The sequence below is a fragment of the Telopea speciosissima genome, chromosome 10, assembly GCF_018873765.1.
Source record: "Telopea speciosissima isolate NSW1024214 ecotype Mountain lineage chromosome 10, Tspe_v1, whole genome shotgun sequence".
Taxonomy (NCBI): Eukaryota; Viridiplantae; Streptophyta; class Magnoliopsida; order Proteales; family Proteaceae; genus Telopea; species Telopea speciosissima.
This window is the reverse complement of record NC_057925.1, coordinates 57,591,277-57,613,004: the sequence shown is the minus strand read 5'-3', so window position 1 is coordinate 57,613,004 and position 21,728 is coordinate 57,591,277. Positions and strand designations below refer to the sequence as shown.

General features: G+C 39.6%; 2 protein-coding genes across 2 annotated transcripts; both read left to right on the top strand.

Annotated features, from left to right (window-relative positions):
- The first annotated feature begins 1,397 nt into the window (after positions 1-1,397).
- LOC122641623 (DNA-directed RNA polymerases II, IV and V subunit 11) lies at positions 1,398-10,827 on the top strand. The gene is made up of 5 exons (XM_043834909.1): positions 1,398-1,501; positions 1,637-1,726; positions 1,872-1,950; positions 2,378-2,473; positions 10,547-10,827. The coding sequence occupies exons 1-5, from the start codon at positions 1,449-1,451 to the stop codon at positions 10,577-10,579; spliced, it is 351 nt and encodes a 116-aa protein (XP_043690844.1). The 5' UTR covers positions 1,398-1,448; the 3' UTR covers positions 10,580-10,827.
- A 5,826-nt stretch (positions 10,828-16,653) lies between these two features.
- Positions 16,654-19,889, top strand: LOC122644203 (myosin-2). The gene is made up of 7 exons (XM_043837821.1): positions 16,654-17,321; positions 17,412-17,717; positions 18,095-18,300; positions 18,756-18,969; positions 19,112-19,417; positions 19,490-19,637; positions 19,669-19,889. Exons 1-6 carry the CDS (start codon positions 16,875-16,877, stop codon positions 19,613-19,615), a joined length of 1,605 nt encoding a protein of 534 aa, XP_043693756.1. The 5' UTR covers positions 16,654-16,874; the 3' UTR covers positions 19,616-19,637; positions 19,669-19,889.
- The last annotated feature ends 1,839 nt before the right edge of the window (positions 19,890-21,728 follow it).

The window sequence follows — 21,728 nt, the reverse complement described above, 5'->3', positions numbered from 1 at the left end:
TTATTAGGCTGCAACTCATTCATTAATAAATGTTGTTTGGTCAGTGCTCATTAAACATTTTACAACTTAAAACAATACTTGACGATTTGCTCAATTGGCTTATCTTGAACATGTCTTCTTTTTTTTAGGTAGGAGGCTTATCTTGAACATGTCAACAGGGGAAAGTAAAATAAATAAGATTTTTTCCTGATGAATGATTGGAGTATTACATTTCAATTCCTTGAGGGTGGACCTTGGTGCAATTGTAAGGTTGCTCAATTGTGAGTTTGTGACCAAGTGGTCATGGGTTCAAGTCTCTGGAAACAGCCACTCCGTGAAACGGGAGTAAGGCTGTGTACACTATGACCCTCCCTAGACCCTACAATGGCAGGACCCTTGTACATTGAGTACGCTTGTAACATTAAGACATATGCAGGACTAATTCGAGGCTTGTAGCTAGGTCACCCCCTAACTAAAGTTTAATCTAATTGTTCATCTCAATCTCTCCCACTAAGCTTAGATGACAGTGAATATCCACCCTCTAATTTTGTTATTACAAAAGGTAGCATCAGATAATATTTCAATGGTTCTATGTGCAGTCTAGAGTTGTAATGGCTATTGATCTCACTGGTACCTCACAAGCACTTGGAAGTTGGAATCGTTTTCCATTTGACATATAGCTGGAACTAAAAATGTCTCTTTCTTTAATTTCTTTGACAGGCATGTTTTTGCTTGGGTTTGTTAGTACAAATTAAGTACATAGGAAATTGTTCATTATGCACATTATCATTACCAAGGGGATATAAACAAAGAATTGAAAAGTCAAGACCATTATACTGGTTGAAAAATTCCAGATGGTATCTCTACTAGGCTGTGATGATGATCATCTTCAAACTTCAAAATCATTGTCAGTCAATATTCCATGTAATTAATTAGATACAATTGCTAATGTTCCCTCTACCATCAACTAAGAGAACATGAAAATTAGAAACGGCATTGAATCGATTAGTGTTGATATTGATTCGAAGAAGCTGGAACCCCGATTTGATTTCCTAATATTGGTATAAATGCTACATATGCATATGTGATTTTGTTCAGATGAATCAAAAACTTACCAAATTTGATTTGATCAGGCGCTCATTAGTTAGGCTTGCTCTTTGTCCTTTCAAATCAAGATAAAAAAAACATAAAAGACAAAAATTGTGATGTGTATGATGATACGATGATTGGTTTATGTGTCTATCTCTCTCCTCAAATTGAAAATATTTGAATTATTCATTTTCTTTTTTACCCATTTCTTGCAAACCAAACACTAAAAGTTAACCTTTTGAACCTTGTTGCAAGGCATAGCCACTCATGGGCCAAGGCGGTAGAATGATAAATAGATTGGGTATACCATGAATTGTTAAAAATTATAAAGTAAAAATTGATAATATCACAGGGGAGACGGAGTAAGGCAGCAGAGAACCATGAACGCCCCAGATCGATACGAGCGTTTCGTCGTGCCTGAAGGCACCAAGAAGTATACATATATATCTGCTTCTCTTCTTTTTGGCTTTGCCTTGAGATTGTATCTTTGTCATCTGTTTTATTGGATTGTTTTGCTCTTCGTGCTCTGTTCTAATGCAACCGTCTGCGTTCTTGATGCGAACGCCAGGGTTTCCTACGAGAGAGATACGAAGATAATAAATGCTGCGTCCTTCACCATTGAGAGAGAGGACCACACCATCGGGAACATTCTCCGGATGTACTTATTAATTAATCACCCTATGCTCATCTTCTTTGCAGAACAAAATTTAAAAATTTTCGTTGATTTATGGTGGCGAAAGGTTTTTCAAATGATCTTTGTCTGATATTCTTCCCCTTTGTTTTCTTTTTTATTGCTCATGCAGGCAATTACACAGGGACCCTAATGTGTTATTTGCCGGTTACAAGCTTCCTCACCCGTTGCAGTACAAGATTCTAGTTAGGGTTAGTTATTTCTCTCTCTATATTGTTTTCATATTGCCAGTGAGAAAGCAGAATAGTCACTTGCCTGAGAATGTAGTGTTCGCTACGCAAGCATTTGTTTATACATGTCAGTATGGTGACCATTATAGGGTATTTTAGTGTGCTTTCTTAATGTATGGTTTTTTGGGGTTACTTGGAATGAGGAGAGAATATGGCTTTGCTGTGTACTTTTTTTTTTGGGTGTATAAATGAATTCATTACCAAGGAAAAGAGAAACAAGGGCCCCCTTAGGGGGAAAACAACAGCCAACGGCTAAAGAAAATCAGCTAGGGCCAGCTGAAGAAGAGAAAGAAACATTTGGGACACCCCAGGAGACAACAATTAGCCTGTTCCTTGGGGTGTCAGCTTTGCTGTGTACTTGAATTGTTATTGTTCGTTGGTTTTGCAGGTGCACACAACTAGCCAATCGTCTCCAATGCAGGCGTATAACCAGGCTATAAATGATCTGGACAAGGAACTCAATCACTTGAAGAGTGTTTTTGAGGTTAGATTCTTCTAACTGGCTTTTCTAGAAAGTGTTTGGGTATTAGTTGTTGTTAGGAGAGTGATTAAGGAAGCCTTCTAAGGGTGGTGGCAGGTTTGTTTCTTGGTTTTTCAAGTTGTATTTGGATTGCGATTTGGTCTAAGTCAGGTATATAAATGGATCTAAGGTCCATGGCCTAAACTCAGTTTATGATATTAATATTTTCAGTTTTTCAACTGTGTGCTGTGAGGATTTGCAGCAGACTTGGGTGGATTCTTAGGTTGCCTTGGTAGTTTTGAGGGGTCTGTTCTGCAAGATGGATCTCCAAACAACAGAGAATAGAATATAGAAGCTATAGAACTAGAAAGTTAATAGCTAAGCAAGGGCAGTTTTGATTTCCTGAAACCTGGTCCAGTGGTCTTTCTGATGAGGACTTTTAGCTGCTCAAATATGGCAGAAACAGGAAACGGGAGTCAAGTGATGAGGTCTTATCACCTCTAGGACTTCTTCAGTTTGGGTCCTGATTTGTTATGGTGTTTTGTTTGTGATCATGAGCATATTTGGCAATCTATACTTGATATTAGCAGAGTTCACCTGGGACATTATACTGAAGAGGACAATAGGTCATACTTCTTTTTAGATAGTTCTTGGCGTTCATTCAAAGGGACCCATTGATCTTGTTTCCCTTCCTATGTGTGCAAGGGTCAGTATTGAAGCTAATAACTTTATTCGCCACATCATAGAGGGTGGCCCTCCACGCAACGGTAAGATTGCTCCATTGCGACCTGATGGTCGTTGGTTAGAATAAGGAAACAGCCTCTCCACAAAACGGGGGTAAGGATGCATACATTTCTGCCCCTCCCTAGATTCCGCAGTGGCAGGAGCCTTGTGCACTGGGTGCCCCCTTTATCATAGAGGTTCATGCAGATGTTTGTCATCGCATAGCTCTCAGCAATGGAGCCTGCAATGCTACAGCTGATCAACATTGTCGACATGTTGAATTTAAACCAAAAGATTTGGTTATGTTTTGAGTCACCATGCAAAGGTTCCCATAGCCGGCTAACTAGTGCGTCATGGTGGGGTTTCAAATGAATGGATTTATTTTAAACTGGGGTGCTTGGGGTTTGAGTTGCTGCTGGCTTTCTAATTTTTATAGGAAGCATGCCATACGGATGTTAAATCTAACAAGGAGTTTCAGCAAGGAGACCCTCTATCTCCTACTGTTTTTGTGTTGGTAGAGGAAATCACAGGGAGATTCTTGAGAATTTCTGTGCGTCAACATTACTGACATTAAATCACAATGGGATACTTTCTTTGTATAAGGTGGTCAGTGTAAATTTGTGCATTCTGTCTTTTATGTACCAGGGGGTCTGTCTTGTGTTTTCTAGTTGGGCTTATTTCTGCTATCTCTTCTTTCTCCATTTTATCTTGTGTTTTCTGGTTGGGCTTAGTTCTGCTATTTCCTCTTCTGTCTCCATTTTATGATTAATACAATATTTCTTCACTTATAAACAGAAAATACAGGTAGATAATTGAGAAAATATTTTGTCCACAAACCCTAACTATATGGGGTTTTAAGTGCATGATTAGTATGACTTTGTTACCCCTTCTGCTTTTGTTGCCCACTTGCACTTGCCTTTCCCATATTTCTAGCTACGTTTAATGTAGTTCTAGATTGGTAGAAGACCAACTAGAAGCCAATCAACCAGGATCTGATCTGAATAGGTGAATCAGTTCGGTCAAATTAGGGTTAGGGTTTGATCTGTTGGTTATGTCAAGTAGGTGTAGGGGAATCTATCAGTGAAGGTCCTAAGATGTTTTGATGGATGGAAGTGTGTAAACTAAAAGGGGCAGCAAACTAGGTTTAGGGTTTCGGGTTTTTGAAAAGAGGAAATTGAGGGAATGTAGGGTTTAGAGTGAGGGGATTGAAACCAGGTTTGGATCGAGTGTTCCCTAGAGGGAACAGAGCACCCGGCCAGCTTTGGGTGAGGTTCTGATAGTTAGGATGGGCTGGGCAGAAACTAGAGTTTTTGGGTTTTGATTTGAGAAGGTGGGTGATGTAGATCACAAGTCCATATGTACCTGTAGGAACAAGATCCAAATCCAGCACAGCAAGGTTGTGGGATGCGACGGCTGTGAGAGGCAGCCTGGTCTGATGATGTGGCAAGTTTTTGTTGGTTCGATGGAGCATCACCTAAGGCAGCTCCAGCCTACAGAGAAGCATGAAGAAGAGAAGTAACCAAGACAAAAATTAAATCTTTAAAAAAAGTACTGTTCATGTATTACTATTCATGAGAACAATACCTGAGTTACTGTTCACATGAACAGTGTTGTGGGTCAGTAAGCCTTGCATGGAGATGGAAATCCAAAGAAATATTTGAGATTCTATGGGTCCCACTGAAGATAGCAAGAGGAGGATTTTATTGCTAATTTAGTTAGTTATTATTTTCTTAAGTTTCTATTTTTGTTTATTTTCTAATTTTATTTCAGTTTACTTAGTCAAGTTTTAAATTACTTGGTGTACAAGCCTCAATATTCTCTTGTAAGTGGCTTATAGTAGTTTCCTTTTTTGTTACTTTCTAATTTTTAATTTTCTATTTTGTGAAGCTTAGGCCAAGCTATAAATAGGCCCCATCAGTTGTACTTGAATCAGAATGGAATGTTAGAAATTATGTTGCTGTTTTGCAATTTATTGTCCTAAGAGAGGATGAGAAGCTGAGATAGCCATGATCATTGTTTCAACAGCTGAGATAGCTGTGGGTGAGAGGCCCAAGGCTTAGATAGCCTACTATACCTATCCCCGTTCTTCTTCTTCTTATCCTTTTTATGTTCTTCTTCATTTGTAACAGAAAGGTAGCAATAAAAAAAAAATAGAGTTGCAGTTTTTAATTTGTTCTTTTCATTGTATCGATCTCCTGCTGGTTTCCCTGGTTTGAGGTCGACATTTGCATTAGTGGGATTTTAGGGTTTTAATGGGAGAGGGTGGCTGGGTTTGGGATCGAGTCCAAAGGGGTAGAGGAGTAATCGATCCAAGTTTGGACAGATTGCGATGGTGGGTTTGGCCTGGACAGAATCATGGTTGCTGGGAAATTGAAAATAAAAAAGGGGGAAAGCTAAGGTTGGGGCTGTAGAGGATTAGAAGAAGAATTGGGGGATGAGGAATGCTTCAGACTTGCTTGTAATATTAGAAAGTTATTGGCAACAGCTTGTTGATGGAGGAACTTGAATAAAACTCGAATCTTTGACTGAAACTAGAAAGTCGAATTTGAAGAGAACCACCCGGGCTTCACACCGAAAGGTGTCGATTGGATTAGACTCCAATTTCACCAATGAACCGCCTGAGCTTCACACTGCAAGGTGTCGATTGGATCAAACACCAATCTCACCAGCCTTGATCAAACACAAGACAATCTCCAAGGGAGAGAACAAAGTTGCAGAGCAACTTGAGCAGAATTTTCTAAAACAATGAGGTAAAAAGGAGCCCCATGGTTTGCCTTTATTTATAATAGCCATAGGGCCAATTCCTAATAGTCTTGGGAATCATATTCAGCCTAAGAGAAGAGAATATCCACCCCTGGCCAAATTTTATTAAGAGGCTAAAATAAGCATGGTTTGAGAACTCGTTTTCGGTACTAGTTTTGCCCAACCAAAAAACCGAGTTGGGCTGAGATCATAGTTGTCAAGGCGTCGCCTAGGCATCCAGTCGCCTTGGTCAACTTGGGTGCCTAGTTGGTGTCGCCTTGATTTTGGGCCCTCTCCAATGCCTTGGGTCGCCTAGACGCCGTGACAACTATGGCCGAGATCTCGGTGAGTTGGTGCATTTTTTTTTAACTCGGTTGATGGTTTCGGTGGGTTTTTGACCTAGTTTGGTCATGAACTTGGTATAAAACCTATTTTGGGCCATTTAAACACAATGACACTATCAGATTGTCCAAAATCAAAGTTCAAATAGGAATTTGATTTCGGACCCTAGTTTGGTAGGTTACGACGTACTAATAGGCCCTATTCTACACATAATTTAGTAATAGAAAGCAACCAAAGCATACAATTTATATAAACCAACTTAAATAAGCATTAGAAATGTAAAAGTGTAAAATACATCAATCTTAACATATACCTCTATCATCCCAAGCCATATTGGCAAATCATGTAAGCCTCTGAATGTGCCACATAGGATTCCCATGTCATAGTGCTGCTGAAGAATCGCACATAGTCTTGGACATAATTCATATAAGTGTTATCATCAACTAACTGAAGGTGCCCTATCCTAGGGTATGGAAGAGGCGGTTGCGATGAGATCGATCCACATCGATCCAGTGCTACATCCACCAGGCTTTTGAACTACCATCGGCATGTATCACTAGGTTGGGACTGTGAATATGTCGTCCACAAAACCTGACCTAGTGCTCCAACTATCGAACTCATGTGGAGAGTGTAATCCTCCAAACTTCTTTGGATTTGTTGTAGATGTAGCAAATTTGATGTTGGATGAAGCTTCTCCGTGCAATCCGACGAATTTTCGGTGGAAAATGGAATCAAAACCATGTAAATTGGGTTTTCTGGGGGTTCTCTGTCGAGACCAGCAAGAGGAGCGAGATCTCGACTGATACCAGTCGAGATCTCCATATTTTATATGGGCCAGGAACTTAAGTGAAAATCGAGATCTCGGTCGAATCTTGATCTTGATATCGAGATCTCGGCCGAGATAATGTAAACCAGCCATTTCGCCACTCATTTTGTCTCGCCTTTCCAAAAAAGCGAGATAGTAGCGAGATATTAGCGGAGTTCTTGTTCCATGAAAATAAGTCTTGTGACTTCTTTAAGTGGTCACATGATAACTTAAAACAAATTAAATAAAAAAAGACAACTTAAATTGAACCAAATAAACTAAGTATAGAGCTAATCCCGTATGCAACCTATGTACCCCTACTTTAGGTCCATAAAAGGGACCTGTTACATTGAAAACCCATGGGAACAAAGGCCCAACATGTATATAACCTAACCGTAGACTTATTCCCATCAAAATAAACCTCTTTTGACATGTATCTGCATCACTGATCCTTTCTCTCCCTTGCAACTCTAATTCTTCCCAGGTTTCCCCCTTCTCCTAACTGGCCTCCTCCAGCAAGTTTTTCCATTACCGCTGGTTCTTGTGATGCCATAAGGTTGAAGATGAAGTCCCCTTTTCACGATTTTGTCATACTGATTATTTAAACCTTTATTTCTCCTATTGCCCTCCTTCATTCTTGTAATTCCTATTTGTCCTATTTTGTTTCTATTTCATAGTTTACCCTTTATACTTGGTACATTATAGTCCCTTGCCTATATTTTGGAGTTCTAGTAAATTACAATTCTGCCACTCCCTTATGGACTTCAACTTATTTACAAAATTGCCACCCTTTTTGTAAACATTGAATTATTTACTGTTTTGCCATTTAACCTTGGATTTGAGTGTGTCTTTGCTTTGGTGGGCCCATAAGCGACCCAATAAGGGTTATTCCTTCCCAGATTTGCACCAAAGATTGGTTATGTGCTTGACATGGATATAGCATCCGTCAGAAGAATGCATGCTATCATGCAACAATGTTCTTCACAGTTCTAATAAATGCGTTTGTACTATTAGCAATTAGAAATAGCAAACTGCGGCTGGAACTTGACTACAACCAAGAGTAAAATAGTTACCTGCAGGCAGCCCAAAAGAATTTTATTCAAATCTCCATAACCTGTATGACATGTCAACACCGTTAACACATTTAGAATATATGCAGAACAGCACTCCAAACTCCAAACTCCAGAAAGAAAAGAAAAGTATAAAAAAAAAATGGACTATTTTCAGTATCTAGGACTGGTTCTTTCTGAATAGTAATTGACTTAAGTAGATCTCTTTAACCTACATACTGACTTCAAAAACTATATAGAGCCTCATATGACCTTTTAGAGAGTCATAATACCGCTTGTGATAGGCCTCATAACTTGAGATTATTAGAAAAATATGCTCAGCCTGTAAACAAATAATTCGAAAATATTAAAGTAAATCAAAGGCTGATGCTACAAGACTTCCGATTGCAAGGTCTCCGCATCTTGGATAGAAGCTCTGGTATTTGCCAAATTACTTGCAAGTCAGGGATCCTATAGTTGTCAAGGCGGCACCTAGGCGACAGGTAAGGGATTAAACTATATTTGTCAAGGAGTCGCCTAGGCGTCCAGGCGCCTTGGATGCCTTGGTCTCCTTCTTGGTGTCACCTTGCGTCTGGACCTCCTCCAACGCTTTGGGTCGCCTAGACGCCGTGACAACTATTAAAGCCTCTCTTTGGTGGAGGGATTAAGGGGCATGGGAATTCTATTCAGTCTTCTCTCTTTAATGGAACAAGAGCTTAGGTATACTGGATACTCTTGCATCAAGAGATGGAGCCAAGGAAGATTTCCTGTGGATCCAACTCTATTGAGCTGGGTGACAAAGGCACCTAGTTTGAGTCTACTGCTAAACCTTTAACTGCTGTGGTGGTTCATGTCGTTTAATTTGTGGTAATATACTGGTGCCAAGAGGCATCATTTTACCTTGTACTGGGAAGCCCATTTCTTCATAAGCACAGGAAGGTGAATGGTGATAGAAGCAGCACTTGAAGAGAACAAAGAAAAATAAGGTACGTAGTTTATCTGATTGGCTGTGGGTCTTTTGGGATGCTGAAACCTTCAAGCCTATCATCAAGATCACAAATTCATGAGGCAGGTTACTAGGGGAGGCAGGTGTATACAGATGGGATTTTCCATAAGAGAGCCTTCTATCAGTACTTTTGGGTTTGGTGGAAAAAGAGCACATTCATGTGGTGATCAACAAGGGAACCATGGGGTAACCTCATTTCTAAAGTGTTAGGAGGCATTAGCAATCCATTATCATTTGAAGCTACTTTTTCCGTTGATGATTCTTGAATGGTCGGAGGAAGTGCGACTTCAGTGCCATGGACCAGGCCTGGTCTTGGCCCGAGTTCTAGAAATGAGATGCCTTGGATAGGCTTGGAATTCAGATTGGGAATACATCCCTGGCCTAGCCCTAATAACGGGTATGCTTGCAATTGGGCTGAGTGGGCCCACTGAAAAATCAATGAGGTATTAGAACTAGTTACATTAAGACATGTACCAACTTTTTCCCATGACTTCTACAATTAATCAAATAGTTCTCCAATATGTGAACGCTGGATTTTTCTATGTAAAATACATTTTATTAGTAATGAAACTATTTAGAAAATTTATGTGGGGAGAGGTTTTGTGCATGGCCATGCACACAACCGTTGGATGGGGGATGGGGATGCACCCTTTCACCCCCATGTGACGGCTGTGTGCATGGTCGTGCATCGTGCACAGCTGTGCACAAAACCTTTTTCCAATTTATATATATTAGAAGATCTTTATAAATGTTAGGGTTGTGGCTCTTCTTATATATGGTATTTGATTAGTTCCAGGATTTTTCATGTATTGAGTATTGATTAACCTATTACTTCCTTATATATATGTTGTTCTACTTGAGGTGTTGAAAGTTTAGATGAATCTTAGAGGTAGTTGTACAATGAGCTATATCTGTGTCGTATGCCTAATCGAACCTGGAATTAGGACAAGGACATAACTTGTGTGACCTGGTTTTCCTGAAACTAAACCCATTGAAGAGAGACTATAATTTCTCCGAGGTGAAAAGTTTGGTTGTCATCTGGAGTGAAATTGTTTTCGTTTTGATTTTCCATTGTGTCATTGTCCATAAGATCAGTAGGGATTCATTCAAGTCGTGCTGTCGTGGGCACGTGACTGAATGATGGAAATGAGCTTATTTAGTGAAAACTTAAGATGACCTGATGTCTATTTTCATTCATGTTACTGGTGAGGACTTAGGAATTGAGTCCATCTTGAAGCATCTTCATGTATTCTACTGATAGGATTTGAAAATGAAATGATTTGATGTCAGGTCATGAGTAAATGCAGCTTGCAGAATTAATCAATATACCATCTTACACAACAGTCTCCAATGTCTTGTCTTTGCATCTGTCGACAAACTTGAGCCAGTCACTTTCCTATTACTCACATGATATAAATTCCATTTTACAGGAAGAGATGATGAAGCATCCTAGGGAGTTCTAAGGCATATAAGACTCAGGCATTCTGCAGCCAATGAAAATGTCATTTTGGCCTTTAAGATCCTACTCTTTACATTTGATTGGTGGTGGATGCCTAAATTAACAGGCCATCGGTATGACTTGTGTTTTCCTGGCTCTGTGCCTTAATTTCATGCTCATTGTTGTCTATATCCCCATGGACTTGATGTTGTATGCTTACAATAGACTTCAAAGGATTTAGCTTTTGCGATTGCCTTCTGGACTTACTTTTAATGTGGCTCCGAGATTGTTGAGTTACTCGCTGGAGGCTAGGAACCTCCAGTTGGTTTTCTTGCACTTCACCGACCTTCCTTGATGATTTCGAACCGAGTCCTGATCTTTGGCTGGTGGGGTTTAGGTTGGGCCAGATCAAGACAAACCCATCAACAAGAATTCTGCGGTTGGATTCGATTATTTTTGGGTTTTGCGTTGGGTTTCAATTGTGAAATCAAAAACCCGAATTACTCGATACATCTATGTTTTGGGTAGGTGGAGACTCGGACTCGGTACAAAAACTTTTTTTTTGGGGGGAGGGGGGGGGGGTGGAGGCGAGGGTCGCATGGTGGAGTATATATGTATTGGGTTCCATAGCAGAGTCCTTGTATGCCAAATTGCATAAGCCACTAGTGTGATTTTGATAATCACCTCAGTTCTGTTCTTGGCTAAGAAACAATGGAGGTTGAGGACCTTTCTAAGTCTTTCATTGAGGTAGCATAAAACATTTCATCAGTATGGATGCCTAAACTCTAATCTTTCCTTGCCCTTTTTACTATAGAAGAAAACAAATGCCAATATGCTATAATGTTTCCTGGTTGGTTTCACAATTTGGATATTCTATTGGAGGAGGATTCTTAAGCTTCTGGAGTTTAGCTCTATTTGGGATTAGGTCATGGATGATTGGATGAATGGATGCAGTTCCAAAGCAAAGGCCGCAACTTTAAAAACTACATTCTGTTGTCGTTAACTTTTATTTCAAACGACACCCACTATTCTTGTAAGCAAATTGCCCATGGAGGGAGGTTATGGCGGGTCTGAATCCTCTCCCCACATGGCGACCTCCCCAATTCACATAGGTGAAAGCCCTCCATTGGGAATCTCCATCCATCTGACTTGTGGTCAGACTTTAGTGAGGGTCAGGTGGGTGGAGATTCCAAATAGGCCGCTCTCACCCATGTGGGTAGAGGATCCGGACTCGGTTACGGCCTACAAAATATGGGGTGGAAGGTTTGTATTCGGTATTGCATGGATCAATAGGAAGTTCCGTATTGTCATCTTGATTGGGAAAATTATTGCCCCCAGTACTGGGCAGGGGCGGTCTAGTGCGCATCATGCGGCTGGGCATCGTCCATGTATGTACTGTGGGTCCTATCATATACACATGGGTGATGTCCAATTGCAATGTGCACAGGACCCCCAATACTGAGGGCGATAAATATCCACTTCGATTGACATCCATTTCCTATCCCTTTTTATTGGTGAAGCACCGAAGGCACAAGAAAACAATTTCAGCAGGTGAAGAAGCATCTCGGTTTCCCCATTCTACAAAACCTACTCAAGGTATCTCTCTTTTTGTCTTTTTGGCGGCACCATCTCAGCGGTTTTGTTTCTCACTGATGGCCGTTTCTGATTCAGTCAGAATTGGTCAGAAGCTACTTTAACCCTAAAAATTCAATAGGTTGGCCGAGTCAAATTGGCAGGAATTAGAATCGGTCTATCGGTCAATCTGATTCCTATTTTCATCCCTTATGATGTTTTTTTTTTTAAACTATTTTACCTTCCATGGATTCTGTCCTACCGATCTGGTATCGGGCTTGTAACAATATCGAGCCTATCAGCCACGGTTGATACAATCTTGATTCTTGAAGGCTAAAATTCCATGATCAACTCACCGATTCCCATTCACAGATCCGATCTTGAATTTTGAAACCTTGTTATTAATATCTGTGCCCTCCTGTGCGTATTTGTAACGGGAAAAGGAAGGTCATTGGAACCAAAAGGCAGAGCAACAGTACCGCCGGCGGTATTACCGAGGTCACGCGAGAAGATACGTTCTCTCTCGCTTTGAGGTGTCACGTGAGAACCCAGTTTGATCAGAGAAATAAAAATGAAGGGGACAGTTACCTGTGACAGAACCCTATATATATGTTCTACATGGAACGAAATCCGTCCTTTCACATTCATCCAAAAAAAAAAAATCGTCCTTCCACGTTGAAATCATTTTATTACCAACTAAAATAACGTAAAAAAATTTGACTTTTCATATAAAACATGGTTCAAAGTCTGTGTAACGTTAAAATTAATCTCAATCAGGAAACAAGTGGACTCATTTTTTATTCATAATTACAAACTTCTAAGTATTTGTTTTTGCTGATTCACCTCTTGAAGTGCAATCTCAGTTGGTACTTGGAACTGGAACCATGATGATTAATAAATGTTTATTTAAATTTTACACAGATATCATTACCAATTATCGTGTGTTTTAGTATGTGGGACCCAAACAACGGTAATATTACCCATGCTTTTATTTGAATTAGCACTTTAGCAGTAGTCGGCGTGGGCCCTTCGCTTAATCATCGCCAATTTATAATTGTTGAGCTGCAAATTCCATTTCATTTTAGTTGTTTTCATGGCTTCAGTTAGGAAAAACTTTTGTCTATAATTTCTGGGTTGATGTTATCTGTGTCGCAGCGCAATCTACGCCCAGACATATGGGCCTGCCATTCAGGGGGCAAGGTGATCATTTCATCCACCCCCATGTGTCTAGGCGTAGCCTATGCAACCGACACAGAAAACATTTTCCCTATTTTTAGAGAAAAAGGATCATGTCTGAGAGTGTGGCTTATGCCAACACTTCCACAAGTCTCTCTCTCCTCCCCATATGAAAAAACACTTTTACCCCTTATTTGAGGAGGAGAAAGATAGACACATGAAAATGCAAGCGTAGGCTATACTCTCGGGAAGAAAACTACTGCCCTATTTTTTAATTGTGTTTCTGGATCTTGTTATGATCATGTAGTTCAAGTCTAACATTCTCCCCACCCATTTAGAAAGGAATCATGTCTCTTATGAACTCTACAAAATAAAATTTTCATCCAATACATGTGAAACCCACCAACTCCTGTCCCATTGATATAGCGAATTAAACCACTTCTGTTTAGATGCAGCTTTAGATTGAAAATTTGAATTGATATTGCCAGATCCTTGAAACCATGATGTACAACCAAAAGGTATTTGAAGGCTTGGTCCTTTAATATATTTTTCCCTTTTTTTTTTTCTTCTTTCTTAACCGATGTTTTCGGTATTGCACGATTTGGGAGGGGCAAATATACGCAGCCTTATCAAATCCCTTTTTTTTCCCCTCTTTCTTAAAAGACATATCACTTGCTTTAAAGAATTTTAAAATCAAAACCAAGAGTAATGTATCACAGATTGGATTCAAACCAAACATTTAAATGGACCAAAACCTTCTTGCATTTGAATTCAGTTCATGGCTGCTTGATACATCAGATTTTTGGAATTGATTTTGTTGAATTGATCAATTCTCATCATCGAACTCGTTTCTAGCTTTTACCAAAAAAAAAAAAATCGATTCTATCTATCTAGAGTGTCAGATTGTAAGGTTTTCGGAACCAAATCATTGACTGTTTAAATGTGAAAAACCAATTCTAAGGTTTCTTAGACCGATTCCGATTCTGGCAAGCACTGATTCGACCACTGATTCCAAGTTTAAAATTTTTCATTTTTTCTTTGGATTCAAAATGGATAACCTGAAAATACCTCTACACACACGTGTAGAGCTGTCAATGCAACCAAACACGCCGAAACTTTTGAAACAACAAGAGTACAGAAGTGGATTTCCCCCTCATTTATGAGCTTATGACTTATGGGAATAAATAAACCACAGAAAGCTCGTGAACTTCGAGAGAATCAGAGTTAAAACTAGAGCGTAGGACATGGGACATTGGAGAATAAATTTGTCAGCGTGAAATATTAGATAGTGACAATAATAAAAGCCTTAACGAATCAAAATAACTTCAACAGCACGGACGTCATTATTATGATTAGGTTAAACTCAAACTCAAAACAACCCTTGGAACTCAAAAATTTTTTGAAAGTAAACTCCACACCTTAATTAATTAATGGGAAGCAGTTTTCTATACGAAAGTGTGGCCTAAGTCAGCACTCCCATGAATCTATTTCTCTTTTTCTTAAAACAAGGTGGTAGATGAGTCTTTTCACATGGGGAGGAGAGAGATAGACTACTAGTAACCTTTGTTCTTTAATAAATTAATAAAATGGTATATTGTCACAGACTCACAGTAAGACTGTATTAACGTTCTCTTAACATTTGTCACGTTACTAACAAAAGTACAAAACTAGTTTTGTAATATTGAGGTACTAAGTACTAATAATTGGGAGCATGGTTCTAAGTATCGGTATCGGATCGCTCGTATCGAGTGTTTCGTACTGATTTTGCATCTTGCTGATCCCAATATCGTATCAATGACACGGTACAAATAAGGGGTAAATTGGTAAAAAAACATAGTTTTAAGGAAGATCAAAGGTAAATTTGTTCGATATGGTCAATCCTTGTCGATACTGATCCGATACCAGATACCAGAACCATATCAATTTCCAAGTTGACCAATACCCGTTCTGATACCGTGCACTAAAACCACAATTGGAAATGGGGGGATTTAGAGAAATTCAAAATCCATATGAAGGAAGTCTAGGACCATCAACCTTTCCTCAAATAAACTAGGTATAGATGAATTGATGATAGCATGGATAATACATTCATAAATTTGAGAACAGAGGTAGTTGGATCATTATAGGTTTTTAGCGTTATGTAGGGATTTTTCTATAATAAGTTTTGGGAAAAGTTTTCATACACGGCCGTATAAACATGCACGATTATGTCCCCTCTTACAAAGATACTCCATAAAGATGGATTGATGATAACATGAAAGGATAATACGTTCACAACATTTGAGAACAAAGCTAGTTGGTTCTTGATAGGTTTTAGAGTTACATAGTGGATTTTTTATATAATAAGTTTTTTTTTTTTTGTAGGAATATAATAAGTTTTTGATTAAACCTAAAAATAAATTCACTTATTGTATTTTGACAATTGGTATTATGCCATGTAGTAAGACCTAGTCCAACCTCCATATATAGATCCTAGCATATTAACACTAGCCATCCCCAACCCCCTTATTTTTAAGGCTGCATGCATCTCTATTTGAATATTACTTCTTATAAAAATAATCAATAAAAGATACATTAGGAAGATCATATTTTGAACGATCAAGTTTTCCTACACCCACGATGAAGACAATACGAGGGTGTTTTGGGAAAAATATTAAAATCCTATAGGGTATGTGAACTCTCGGATGGTGTGGTAAACCTTCTTGTGCGATGAAAAAAAAAACCTTTCTCCTATTTTAAATAATAAAAATCTATTCTAACGAGTACTACAGATCCATGAAATAGATTTTTCATTAAAGAAAAATGTTCTCTAAACTAGAAGGTACACTAGCACCTTCTCTTTATCGCCTCTCAACCTCTTTCCTCCTCACATGAAATTATCTTTACCCCTTATATCGCTTACTTAAATGACCCTCACATTTTCAATAAATATTCACAAACATAAATTTGAATCGACAAATTAACCAAATTGATTCATTAAAATCAACTATTCGAAATCTTACCAAAAAAAATAAAAAAATCAACTATTCGAAATGGTAGTCACAATTTTCAAAATGAAAGGGGTCCCCCTATCAATCCTACCAAAATATTTCTTTACAATTGATATTATTAGGTTTGGTCTTGGGAACCTTCATGATTTTCACTTAATTTTCTTCTAATAACACATTAAGGACATAATCATCAAACGAAGTAAGGAAATGGAAAGAAAACAAATCTATATGGGTATTCTCGTCCTTAGAATACTAATAAGTACACTAACACCTATTTATTTATGGATTGGGAAAAAAGTTTTCTCGTATTTCCGTAAAAGACAAGAGAAATAAATAACCCAACCCAGAAAGAGCTTCATTTCAAGTTCTTTTACCGAAAACGAGAAAGAGCTGAAGCACGCCTTAACTGCATTATCTCCTTTATTCCTCCACTTCGCCTTCTCCATCTCTCTCTCTATCTTTCTAACAACTCCACCTCGCACTTCACAGTTCATACAAAAATCGCCGCTATAAAACCCAAATAAAGTGCTTTCTCTTTCTTGAAACAAGACGCTTAAGCAGAAGAACAGAGGAAGGGAGACAATGTCGTCAACAAGGAGACCAAAATGGCATCCACCACCGCCTCCGAGCCCTAGAATCCTGCAATTACCCAGACGAACTCGCCGTAAAGCACCCAAACAGCTCGTCTCCGGCAAGCCAGTAGCGGTCAAGGAAACGGAATCTAGTCGTAACAATAGAGGGAAGCTAGAGGCTCTGCTTGATCAAGAAAGATCTTTTTCTCGTACTGTTCCTATCGTTCTCTTGAACACTGGGGAATGTGAGAGAAGAGAGAGGGTTGAGGACTTCGATAACGAATGTGGAGAGAAAGGAAGGGATTTTGAAGACGATAAGTGGCGGTTTCAAGCTGAGATTCTGCGAGCCGAGTGTCATTTTCTTAGGATGGAGAGGGAGATTGCTTTGAAGAAGTTGGAGAGGAATCGAGCTCAGATGGAGAGGAGTCTTCGTTCTGCAGTAGAAACACTGATTTCTGTTTGTTCTTTTCTGCCTTCTTTACTTTAATTTGTTTTCCTGTTCGTGTTTACTTCAAATGTATAATGACACTTTTTTGTTGGCCTACAGGGGAGGAGGAAGATCAACGAAGGGAAGAACGTCGGTGTAGTGTTGGAGGAGGAGATCGAAGATCTAGAAGGGAAACTGAAACAGTTGAAGAGGAGCTCAGGAGTCAGGGATTTCGATGTTCGTAAGTGTAATAATTTTGATAAGCAGGCGGTGACTCTCCAAAGACGATTAGAGAGGCTTGGAGGAATATCCGAGGAAGAACGCGTGGAGGAGATTCGAGAAATGGCGGAGGCAAGCTTGGCGATCAACACGAACTGTAGATCCGATGATAGCTTCGTTTCAGATCGTAAAACTCGATTCACAGATGTAAGAAAATATCAGTCTTTCACTACTTCTCTTCTCGTTAGAACTTTTTATCTTCTTCCTTCAAAAAACTCTCTTTCTCAGTTTCAGACTTTCTTTACTTTTCATTTTAAATCTTCACTCGTCTGAATCCAAAGATTCTTCCATTTCTGATTCTATTTCTCATCTCCTCTATCTTGATTTTAAATTAATTAATAATTTCAAACTTGGTTTACAGAAATTCAACTCTGATTCTGTTTTGAGATTTGTTCTTATTCGTTCTGCCACTGATTCGATTTCCATAAATGGTCAAACTTGAATTAAATTAATAGATTTAAAATTGAAGAAACTGAAGTGGTTGAGACTAAAATGATAGGAAATAAAAATATGTGTTTTTGCAGGTGGAGAATCTTCGAAGGAAAATGGAAGGGTTGTCGAAGGGGATGTTGGAGAGGATGGAAGAGGAGTACAGGTCCATGCTTTCTACTGCAACTAGCTCTACTTCCAGTTCTGCTTCTACATCCAGGCGAATCGAATTCCCTGATTCGATGTCCTTCTCCTCTTCTTCTTCTTCTTCCGCTTCTACTGTCATACGGCAATCACACCATACTCAGGCACGTGAACTTTTCCCTTCCTGTGTTACTCTTGTTTTTTTCAAACTCAATTCAAATACAACCCAGAACAAACGTTCAAAGTTGATCGAATACCACGAAGACACATGGCATTGTTACAATAAGGTACAGATTAATTGTAGGACCCACTAACGGTATGTCTCACACTTTACCGATGGGCTCCACAAAGAAATGTCAGCCTTCCGTGACTGGAAGCCACCTCTGTAGTTGTAGTGGGGCCCGCTCCAACTCCAGCCAGATGAGTCCCACCGTACGGCTCCCAACTTAGAACTAAATGGCTAAATACCCTTATCAAACCTCAACTTAGACCTTAGTACCCTCACCCTTAGTTGGCTCCTTGATTGGCTCTACTTGGACTCTGGAATCTGCCTGGATCACCAACCTCTACGGCTTTACCGTTGTACTTGGTTAAATTTGAAATTTGTGTGGAGCAGGGGACGACGAACACGGTCTGCTCAGGGCATTGTAAGTCTATTGTCCGGAAGATAGTGGAGCAGGTGAGGGCAGAGACGGAGCAGTGGTCCCAGATGCAAGAGATGCTGGGTCAGGTGAGAGAGGAAATGGAGGAGTTGCAGGCTTCCAGGGAGTTCTGGGAAGATCGAGCCTTCCACTTCGAGGACCGCATCCGATCCCTCCATTCCACTGTAAGTTTCAATCTCTTTATGCTTGCGCTATGCAGGTCTACTGAGGTTGGTGACTGGTGAATTAATTGGTGATGGGTTATGGCCGGTTATTCGGTAATCGATATTCTAACTGGTTCTGTTTTGCAATTGTTGGTATCATTAGGCGCATGAATGGAAGCAGAAAGCTTTGTCCTCGGAGAACATGGTAACAGAGCTGCAGAAAAAGATATCTGAGCTCCGTGTTGAGGTTGAGAGGTTAAGGACAGAACAACAACAGAAGGAACATTCAAGAACAAGAGGCATGCCACCACTACCTCGAGACTCACAGAAGGAAGAGAAAGAGAAGCGGGTGTTGATTTGTCGTCTGAAGGAGAATCACCACATCGGTAGCTGTAATGTCGGTAAGCAGAACGAAGGCTTAGATGATGATAAGAGAAGAGCGCGCAGCTGCAGCGTCGGGCTTGTCGTGCCGGCCAAGCATTCTCCCCTGCGGGATGTTGGTAATTCATCTCCATTAAATAAGCAAAGCAGCAGACTTGTCGCGGCAGCGAAGCGTTCTCCTCTGCGGGATGTTGGGAATTCATCGCCATTAAATAAGCAAAGCAGCAGAGCACATTTTCCTTCATACCGCCGTGAACCTTCTTCGCATTCACAGGAAAGCCCTTGAAAGTCGAAACTTTGAAGGCTACAACGCCACCATGATAGAACCCATGGGCATAAACAATGTTAGAAAGTGAGATGCTTCCTTATCATCTCTGTTTTTTCACCGCAAAAAACATTTCTTTCCATGAAGAATCCATCCACGACCACACGTCCACACCAACATATAAAATCGTGTATATACAGTTCTAATGGTGGCCTGGTGGCTGGTTGGGTATGTTCAATCGAAGTAGGTCTCTTTTGGAGACCGTCGGATCCGAATCCATGTATGTTGTTTGACATCCTTAAGCACCAAATGAATGGTCTAGATCAATCAACTTCTTCCCATTTTATATTCACATCATCGAACTGCAACGCAACCTTTCACCATTAGATGGTGGCATGTTGAAAAAACTAGGGCATGAAGATGGCAGCACTGATACGTAAGCCGATCTCTAGGCCTAAGCCTTACCCAAAGAGGTAGCAGATTATGCCGATCTCCGTGACAGCCTTCCTTGTATAAAATGAGGCCGAATTTGCTCCTAAGCGAGGACATTTTTTATTCTTATCGTCCAGGGGACGTGGGTCTCATGTGCTTGAAATGCTCCACATTGCATGGACGGTAAGATATGTGTGAGAACTGTCCTCACCTATGGAGCAGAAGCAGAAACACGATGTCATTTTGCAATCTTACAAGCAGCTTCAGACGGGAAGATGAACGTGGTTTGAAATTCAAGGTCCCTCAAATTTCAACTTTCAATTCAAATGGAAATAAAGCTTGAAAATCCATTAAAAAAATTGTTGAGAATAAAGGATGACCTATAATACAAAAGGAAATTGTCAATATATGAAGGGAAAAAAAATGATTGAAATAGAATATGTAATTTGACACATGATCAATTCAATTCCCTAGATATTGTATGTGACACAAACCACACAATTAGGTCTGAAGTCCATGGATTCCACAGAAGACATTTTTTATTCTTTTGATAAGAGCAAATTCTATTGCAAAGGAGGGCAAGAGGAGCGCAAGGCATCCCGATTACAAGCATCAAGAAACCAAGGAATGGAAGAGGGCCAGTTTGTCTTACTTGCCATAGAAGACATTTAATAGTTTGGAAAAGGTATCAGTCCATGTAGAGCAAATTTTTAAAAAATTAATAAAAAAAATGAAAAAAACATACATGTGTGGGACCTTCACTTGTGTGAGGGTATGAGAAAGAATCATCAATCGGATACTATGTGAGCCATTATTTGACATACTTCACTACTTGTATTGGACTAAGAATTTAATAATGAGAGATGGTTATAAGATCCCCTATAGCGGTATAGTCTGGATCATTCATGTTCACCTACCATGGGGAACGTTAACATTAACCCCCCCCCCCCCCCAAAAAAAAAATCAGGATTACTCAAGATCCCTCAACATGTCTCTGTGCTAGCTGCTATTCCTTCTTATCTTATGTAGTGCTTTCTATTTCCTAAGAAAATTTGGAACATTCTTGATTCAACTTGTATTCGCTTTTGGAATGGTGATCATGGGATCTCCAAAAAACTACACTTAATTGGTTGATATAAGATATGCTCTCCTCTTTCCTCTGGAGGTTTAGGCCTTAGGAATGCCTCTACCCATAACCAGGCTTTGATACTCAAACTTGGATGGAGGTTGTTACTTGAGCCCAACTCAACTTGGGCTCAAACTCTGAAATCAAAATACTTTCCCAATTCATCCATATTTGACCCTAAAGTTTTGAGGAGAAGAGGTTCTTGGTGTTGGAACAGCATAGCAGCCCTTTTGCCCTCCTGGAAAAAATTGTGGAAGAATATAGGATTAGGCACCAATACCAACTATTGGTATGACCCATGGATTCCTTCCCTTAGGTATCTCCTTACATTCTTACTGAACTTTACACCACCTTTTTCTTTGGTTAATGATTTGACTATGAATAATAATTGGAATAGTGAGTTGCTCTCTCAAACTTTCCTTTTTGATATTTGCAATGAAATTTTGAAAATCCAAATCTTAGATACGGATGATCTTTGGAGGTGCAATTTTTCTAAATCTGGTTTATTCTCCACTCAACTGGCAGCAAAGTTCATTTTCAATTTGCAACCTACTACCACTCATTCTAAATGGTGGA